This window comes from Manduca sexta, unplaced genomic scaffold (assembly GCF_014839805.1).
Source record: "Manduca sexta isolate Smith_Timp_Sample1 unplaced genomic scaffold, JHU_Msex_v1.0 HiC_scaffold_3569, whole genome shotgun sequence".
Classification (NCBI taxonomy): Eukaryota; Metazoa; Arthropoda; class Insecta; order Lepidoptera; family Sphingidae; genus Manduca; species Manduca sexta.
In genome coordinates this window covers 3,432-12,998 of record NW_023594651.1, presented here as the reverse complement: position 1 = coordinate 12,998, position 9,567 = coordinate 3,432, and the positions used below count along the sequence as shown (strand labels likewise).

At 35.6% G+C, this 9,567-nt stretch overlaps 1 protein-coding gene across 1 annotated transcript; it reads right to left on the bottom strand.

Moving 5' to 3' along the window:
- Positions 1 to 1,982: 1,982 nt before the first annotated feature.
- LOC119193049 lies at positions 1,983 to 9,019 on the bottom strand (the record flags this gene model as incomplete). The annotated part of the gene is made up of 3 exons (XM_037446747.1): positions 8,518 to 9,019; positions 2,727 to 2,820; positions 1,983 to 2,099 (listed from the first exon to the last, which is right to left on the bottom strand). Coding segments are annotated over exons 1-3 (690 nt in total), but the record flags the coding sequence as incomplete, so codon positions are not given.
- Positions 9,020 to 9,567: the final 548 nt, after the last annotated feature.

Below are 9,567 nucleotides of genomic sequence, written 5' to 3'. Positions count from 1 at the left end.
ATTTAATGTCTATAAGATTTTGTTTTTTATTTTTATTGTGTGAATTAATAATAAAATAGAAATACATATTTAAAATTCGTAATTAGGTTAGTAAGCAAATAGTAAAATAAATAATGGCGAATGTAAAATAACTGCATAATAAGCCAGTTTCTATTTGCAGGTATACTTGATAAGGCATGGTCGCACATAATGAGATATAATTACGTGCGAAGTTTCCTTGTAACGCGGTGCAAATTAGCATTTTGTACATGTGTTCGTCTATGTGTCTCAAAATTAAATGCGTATTTATACTTTATATTAAAATTGTACTCAGCCTAAGATATCCTTTTATGTGGTACCTATTTAGAAAAAAATAAAAACGGAATAATCAGCTTATAAAAATACCGGAATTATGATTGGCATCGAAATAACTGGAAAGGTGAGGACGAAGCTACTTTGTTTTGATTTATTCATCGGCGCCAAACCGTCTGTCTGACCAGACAAGACCAATTTATTGTACGTATTACATGGCATCTTTGCCATTTCAGGGGTAGGCAGAGGCGTCATCAAACCTACATTTCGCACGCTAGGTCAGCCGGCTTATATAATGGGCCACGCCTATTATTTTATTATAGCCTATAAACATTAAGGAAGGTTGCCCGTGGCGACTTTTTGTCGCGATACTGTCGCAGGTTCACGACTAAACGCGCAGCTGTCGCGACACAACTTCGATACAGGAATTAATTTGAACGCTACAGTTGCAAGACACACTTCATGGAGACAATATTAATCACGTTGTCTCTGCTACTATTAGCAATTATTTTTGCGCATTTCTATCAATACAGTAGCGATGCTGTCGCGCGTTGCAAACGCGAGTCGAAAAGTCGCAATGCGCGATCTCCCTTACCGGTACAGTTATACAAGGTCTAATTTTGTCTAATGCGCATAAGATATTCTAAGGTTTGCGCCCTGGTCACGGGCCATACGATTGCTTAACACTATATCTCAGAACTTGGATATATTTATATGTAACCTGTCAGAATTCACTGAAATGGCTCATAAATGTATTGAAATAAATTGTTAAAATTAAATCTGTATAACATCGCATTAGTTTCAACTGTTATGGTGTTATAATATATGTACAAATAAATAAAAATAAAAAAAAGATTAGTGTATTTATTAGCTTTTATCACGAGTAGTTTCTACGCAACGTCAGAATTCGGAAATTTCCGTCGCATGACCAGTTTCAACCGGTATATAAAAAGGTCGAATTTTAAACCACTCACGCGCACCGACGAATAAGATATAAAATTTCATATTGTTTTAATTATATCATTTAATTATACAGCTGATTTTTTTTTCTCAAAACCAACTCTTTAGCTTTTGTACTATTTGCTTGAGCATAATAGTAAAATATACATCTAATTATACCAATTAATTACGCGTATCGTTATACTGTACATTATAATTCTATCCAAGTAATAAGCTAGAAGTTTCTTATCAATTTTAAACAAAGCTAAATAACAAATTGTTATTAATAGTCAGTTAATTTATACCAAGGATTTTCCTGTGACATGTTAAATTTAATATAATAAATTATTGTAATTTATGTAACTTTAAACACTAAAAATAAATGGAGTAACCGCAAATAATTGTCATTAACGGGTTTCTTTGATATGTTATTTTACTGGGAATTTTCAAATATGAAACCTCAAGACATTAAAATATTTACAACCACGAAAACAGCCGTTAACTAAAAAAATATTTTGAGCAGAACTGTTCCAAAATACACAGTTATTGAAATTGCAGTAACGATTTCAAACTATCAATAACAATGTGTATTCAAATGTAACAGTAAATAACTATGTTAGAATAAAATGAGTCTTTGGTACATAAGAACACAGTTCATTTTCGATAATCTAAAATCAACACTCCCTCACTAACTAACACGTTCCAATTAGTAAACCAATTAGTGGTACTTTAATGTATAGAATAAGTATTACCTCCTTCTCTAGCTCCAATATTTTCTTCTGCCGTTGCATTTCCTTTTCCATTACGAACTTGTTTACGCCGTTTTCTTGCTCCAGGATATCGTGCCTTCCAGTGGAGATTAAAAGAGACTGAAAATAAGTCTTTAATATAGCGTAAACTAAACCCTATAAGCTCCTAAAGAGGTCCTAATGTGTAATTCCTTAATCTTTATTTTTAAATAAAATTCTAGCATGTGTAGCGACTACACATGATACTTAAATAAAGCCAAGGAAATGTCGCCTAGCACAGTTTGCATTAATATGCCGGCCAGTCTAATTGCTTTCATGTTCCGCCTAAAGGACCAGATATAGGAAGGCGTAACACCGTCAAACATTTCCACAGCTTACATACTAACGGTGAAGGGAAAACATCGTGAGGAAACCTGCATACCTGAGAAGTTCTCTATAGAAATTTTCGATGGCGTGTGAAGTCTACCAATCCGCACTAGGCCAGCGTAGTGGACTAAGGCCATATCCCTCTCAGTAGTAGAGGAGGCCCGTGCCCAACAATGGGCCAGTATATAATACAGGGCTGATGATGATGACATACTAACCTCTACAGTGGCTTTGAAATTGTTGTGGTGCGCTACTAAAGCTCAGCCAACACATCCGGAGATACTTCCGGGAACAAGTTATACAATTTCTCCCTCGTCATCTTGGCGGCTAAATCTTGAGGTTCACTACTACGCCAATCGTCAAGATCCTTCTGGTACAAACTGAGAGCCAGATCCATATCCATGATCTCCTTGAAATCTGGCACTGCTGGCTCCATTCCTGCGATGAGTAGTTCTTCTTCTTTAATGCTAGTTCCCTAAAATATACATAAATATAAAATTCTACAGTATACCAAGTGGTATGTGGGTTTTAATAATAATCTATATATATAAAAATGAATCCCTATTTCCCTTGGTCACGCCATCACGCGTGAACGGCTGGACCGATTTCACAAATATATTTTTTGATATGTTTGTTATTGTCAGGAGAAGGATCTTATGAAAGAAAAAAATAAGGAAGTTGAGCGGAAAATTAGAAAAGTTAAGAAAACTTAACGAAAATATCTATTTTATATAACTGTCAATTGTTTAAAATAACTATCAGCGATTGACAGAATGCGCGCTGCAAATTCATAGTTAAGACATCACCGATGAAACGGTGGTGCAATTATTTTTTTAAAGAAGAAGAATAGTTAAGACGGGACAACGTGTGTCGGGTCAACTAGTGTTTAATATATTTGCTTAATATCGGAGACCTCTCGCGTCGGGGCCTGGTAGAAGCCATGCTCCGGGGCGAGAGAGAGTGGGACGCAGTCACCTCCTTCTGCGAGGACGTGATGCTCGCAAAGGAGGTGGCGGAACGGATACGGCGCCAAAGCGCCCAACGTCCCATCCGCCACGGCAGACGCACAAGACGCGGGCGTCGAACGTCTGCTGAGGATCGTCGGCCTCCGTAGGCGCGGACCGTCGGGTGACGAGCATTGGGTAGCTCGTCGCCCGAAACACCCCAACGGCCCGTGTGTACGGCGCGTAGTGTTCCACGCGCGCCTCGAAGAGCAGTGTCAGCATAATTTGCGGGGCCCTTTAGGGCCGGTGCCTGCCTAGGTCTCAATGCCACCGGATCTTGGACCTAGGCACATAGGCAAAGGATGGGAACACCGTAGGTTCTTAGTCAGTAAAAGTCTGACACGCTCTCCCGCCCATCCCAAGGGGGGAGATAGTCAACTGACGATTTACCTACGTAAAAAAAAAAAAAAAAAAAAAAGGACCAAGGCCTAAACTCTTACAGCATTAAAGGAGGTTCGTGCTTAGCAATAGGTAGTATACACGGTCAACAACAAATTCGTCTTTACCTCTACTAACATTGTGCCAAAAATATCTTCACTTTCTGGTTTTTTATCATTTTATACTTTAGTGCGAATGTGGCGAAAATGCGATGTCGCTGCGACAAATACTCTTAAAATAATAGTAGTGCCATCAAGTCACGTAGAACATTTTTAATTTACACTTGCAATTCGAGTAACTGATTGAAAAGTGTTATTTTCAAAAAGATAAATATAGCACTTTTCGTATTTACGCCCTTTTTAACTCTCATGGCAATCTATATTAAAAGGCATGCGCAGTAAAGCTACAAAAATGCTTGTACTCGCTTCTAATATTACCAATATAAGCGCAGTTATGAATCCTTTTAATTGAAAATAATACGTACACCATTAGAACGTTGCAAAAAAATATGTTATCAATAATTATATCAAACTCTACCGCGAACATTGTCATTTGAAATAGTAAGATAACATAGTTTAGATAAAATATAATGCCTGCAATGTTTTATTAATATGCAACAATGACTTACGCCCGAAATTAATAACCAATCCTAATCCAATGTATGCCATCTAAGATTGATAATTCATTCGTTTTATGGATAAAGCATGCCAATAACCAATCCATAGATTGAGTAAGCTATCTCTAACAATAATCGATCTTTGAGAGGACGGATTACAGATCATAGATTACCCTCTGTTTGAAAATGACAGTTTATGCTTGCCAATACTCTATCTACCCGTTTTGACATTTGATTTGATTGTTGTAAACAATCGCATTTTCCAATCGGACCAATTCCTCAGTTTACTCCATATGTTTTAAATATCGCTTACACTGATTTTAAGGGTAACGAAAGGGCGGAAATATCCATATTCTCTAGTGACAGTGACGACAGTGATTTGGAGGGACTAGCGATACTGATAGCGAAACTGAAAGTCGCGCTTCACTCACGGGGTAAATGAAAAGAGTTAACTACATGCAGACCCTGGATGAGTTTGATTTCACGTTTAGATTAGGCTTTCGAAATCTGCTTGCCAATCAGTGTTAGTTAAACTGATCTCGTATATTCGTGTTACTTCTATGTACAAGGTAAATAATTTTTGACATTATTTACAAAAAATACCGTATCTACCGAACTATTAGATAGGTACTAATAAGGACAATTGCATCGTTTTTCAGGAACTATGGTGTTTCTCCATTCCATCAACTTTTGCTGAGGAATAGGAAATATTTATATTATCTTTTCAGGACATTTGGTACATGGAAACGTCGCTTCCTGTGATTGCATTGACATTGCGTTTATCTTTACCTAAAGTTCAAACAATAATAATTGCAACTGCAGTTTTGCACAATATTTGTCGGAATCACAGGCTAGAGGAAATTACAACCGAAGTGGAGTTATCAACTGCTGATATTATTAATTATGAGAACAATATAAAGAATCAAGATGTTAGAAAAAGAACAGCATTAACAAATAACTTCTTTACTTAGTAAAATAAAATACCTTTACAATCACTGATATTTATTTTATTGCTTATCTACATTTGTAATTCAAAATAATAATTACAAATTAACATAGTTTTATTAGTTGAAAGTTAAAACATAGAAACAGGCAAAATTTCCATACATTATCTATACTATTATATATAGCTGAAGAGTATGTTCGTTTGAACGCGCTGGTCTCAGGAACTTCCGGTTCGAATTGAAAAATTCTTGTAGTGTTGGATAGCCCATTTATTGAGGATGGCTATTATAGGGTATATGTATATCATCACACTATGACCAATGGGACCAAAAACGGCTAAAATTGATTACTTTTGAGAGCTTCCGTTGCGTGCGCTGCATAAACGGTTAAAGTTATGCAAGAATTATGTATAACGGAATTGTAATTTGTTCCATAACACTGGATAATGTGGACAGAGTCCAATTATTATTATATGGCACCGAGTTTACTGCGTACTTCATACTAAAAACTAAATTCTTTAAAGATTTATTAATATATTATGAACAATGTTATTAAACTTCAGTGTCAAAATATGTTAGCAAACACATTACTCACGTTCCATTTTGAAACTAATAAAAAGTTTGTATCTTAAATATGACATGTACTAATTATTAATTATTTCTTTTGAGGGCTAAAATACATAAAATATTTTTTTACTCCAAGTCTTATTTTCGCAATTAGGCAAATATTGAAACGAATAGTTTGTATGGAAAATATTTTTAGAAAAAGTAATTACAAAAGTATTTTTTATGAATGGAATATTCTGCATAAAATGGAATGGTCAGGAGGAACGCATCTGGAAAGGATTGCCAGCGATCTATCGTTGAAAAGCAAGCAAGTATAGGCGAGTTAAGATATTGGCATGCCGATATGCGAGCAATCGAAAGATAGTCGGCAATCTAAGATAGGTTTCAGTCTTGGATAGTAGATACATTATTAATTTCGGGCGTTATACAAATGAAGAATGAAAAATTGATGTTCTTTTATGATTAATGTATTTTATGTGTTTGCATTAATTCGATTTTTAAAACATATCGATATAGGTTTTTCCATATTACCAAGTTCCCATGTACAACTAGGGAACATAGTGTGTATCTTATTAGGTATTACCGAAAAATTATTTTTATGGAGTAAGTCCTAATCTATACTATTATATAAAGCAGAAGAGTTTGCTTGTTTGAAAAATTATTACTTTGAGAGCGTCCGTTGCGTGCGCTGCGTAAACGGTTAAAGTTATGCAATAATCAGGTGTGACGAAATTGTTCCTCTTAAAAAAATCTAAAATATATATTATAAAACAAAGACCCCAGCCACCTCTATCTACCTGACTGAACGCGAACTCAAAAACTACCCAACGGATTGAGATGAAATTTGGAATTAAGATATATTGAAACCTTGGGAAGAACATAGGCTACTTCCTTCCCCGGAATAATATATAGCGTGACTCTAATAGTAATAAATATTAGGACTTTATTTCAATCGCTATCCATAGTGGAACTGCGAGCTATGTTATACCTTTCTGATTATTTATTTCAGTGGTAAACTGCCTCAATGGCATAAGTGTATTGCGTGTGCAGTACGACAACCGCTCTGAGGTCCCGGGTTGGAATCCCCGTTTGGAAGTGATTTAGGATTTTTTTTCTCAATATCAGCCCGGAGTCTACAATTTATCCCCGAAATGGCGAAAAGCTCGCCCCGTACCACATCCTGAGACGTCACACGTATGGCTTAAATTGGTGTTGTAATTGCAGCACTGCGTGCCTTTCCATGATGAGTGTTCGTTTTTAACTATACTTTTTTAGCAATAATGATGCTCCACATATTTCTCACATTAGGTTTTACACAACCTATATTCTGCCGTGCTAAGATCAAAAGCGGTATCACAAAAAAAATCTTGATTTTTATGGCGTCGTATAGCTTAAAGAAATGCCATCCAATGAACTTACCTAAATAACGGTATCTTGTTTAGAACTTGTTAAAAAAACCTTAAAAGAGTTTCTCTATCTCAATTTTAAATATAAAACTATATTTTCTTATGTTTACGCGAATGTTAGACATTGAAATTAAACTAATTTTCCGGATTCTATCGCGTTTTTGTTTTTTATTTTAGTGACTTCAAGACACTGTGAGCTCATTCTGCGTAGATCGGACCACCAACAGCTAAAATTAAAAAAAAGTTGTGTAATTGTAAAATGTAGGTAGATATTGTAACTTTGACTTTGCGGATGAACAACACCTCAGTCCCCCCCGTGACCATGAAGGCTGCAAAGTCTTCGAAACGTCGGGAGAAAAATAAAAAACAAAAAACCGCGATAGAATTATACATATATATACAAATCTTCGATTATCTCGAGATAAGGTTTCACTGACATACCGCTTTTGCGCTTACCACGGCAGTATTATTCGCTTTCGTCATTTTCGACTTTAATAAACTACTGTCATCATATTCGTATTACTTTCACAAACATTCAAACGATATAGCAATTGTGGTTCGAGTGTGTAAGTCAATTTAACCCTGCATCAAGCGACACATTTGCAAATGACGAACGGCCATGAATATTACGTTGTATGAGTTACGAATGGTCGTCGCGTCGGCTCTTTAAAATCAATACGAGACCAATCAACTACACAAGCATATGCATACCGCGTCTGTGAAGTGCTCTTAAACTGATATAACCGAATGAACAAAATGGGTATGCAAACAAATATAAACGATTAATAAAAACTTAAAACTTGATACAATTGAACATGAATCATGCGTTTTTAGATAGATTTCGCACAAAGCGTGTAATGATAAAGTTGTAATCTCAACTAATCCGTTTACCGCATAACAATAGCTGATTTTTGTATGGATTGTTTCTTACTAAAAGCCTTTAGACTATGATGTTGAAAAATTTAGAAGTTCCCTTCGAAACTTTACATGAAATTTCGTTCAAATTTAAGTTCGCATTTCGCATAAAATCATGTCGCAAATTTAAATTTATGAAAGATACCACCAATCCAAGAAGTGGGATGAACGTTTTCAGATTACACACCATTCGACTATGCTGCAAATACTATACGGACTACGACCAGTACCAATATGATAAGGCTTTTACTCGCAAATATTCCATCAAAAATTTTACAAACACTAAGACAGACAACATTTATTCCATTGTTAACAAAATAAAAATTATATAATATGGCTCACCTTGCAAACTCTTCATCCTGTTTGATAATCTCCTGCATTTGTTTTGATTCATTCTCAAGTTGGTACATTAATGATTCCATCCAAGAAGCGTTCAGTTCATTCAATACAGACACTGATATCGTCAGAGACGGTTGCACATTGTTCGGATAGATCATATCTTTTCGTCCAAACATGTCGTCTAGCATGGTAATAAATTCCATGCCCACATTTACGTTTACAACTTTAGCAGGTTCATCAATGCATTCAGCGGTGGACTCTTCTTCCTCATCCGAATTGACTACGCTAGCAGTCGTGGCTTCACTTGATACCACAACAGATCCTGATCCTACATCCTCACCGTCGAGATTACTTTGTTGATTAGAAGAAGTTCCAGCTTTCACGATCTCCCCGTGGCGCATTTTTCTTAATTTTAAACAGTATGCGGAATAATGATTATCTGCAATGTTTACATTCTTTTCAATTTGCCGTTTTAGTTGCATTGAACTATCTGACAGGACAGTATCCTTTTGGATTTTTCAGAATTTGAGGTCTGTTAACACTAGCATTGTCTTGGACATCTATATTTGGAGTGTTTTGTGGGGTTGGGGAAACTCCATCTGGTATAATATTATAAGCAGCTAGACATTCACACTGTTCAATAATTTCCTCCTCTTTATCTGATGACTCTTCATTTTCTACCATGTCCAGCAACTTATTATTCATGCTGTCTAAAACAATATCCACTGCCCAGTTCACATCTCCACGACATTTATCAAAAATGTCTCGCAAATCAGATCTGGCAACATTTTTAAACATTTTTCTAAATGAAGCAAAATGTTGTTCTTCATTTTGCATCTGTATGCTTCTGAAATTGTATGTTCATAAGTCATAGTACTTTTATCCAGGCTTCTTATATCTGGTATCTTTTCATTGTTAAAAGATACATGAAACATATTTATATCTTTAGGTGTAGCAGTGATTATTTTATAATTATGTTTATTGTTCACAATATCCGTATCACCAATCTCAATGCAAGTACTGCTAGAGATTTTTCTACAAAGTTATCCTTAT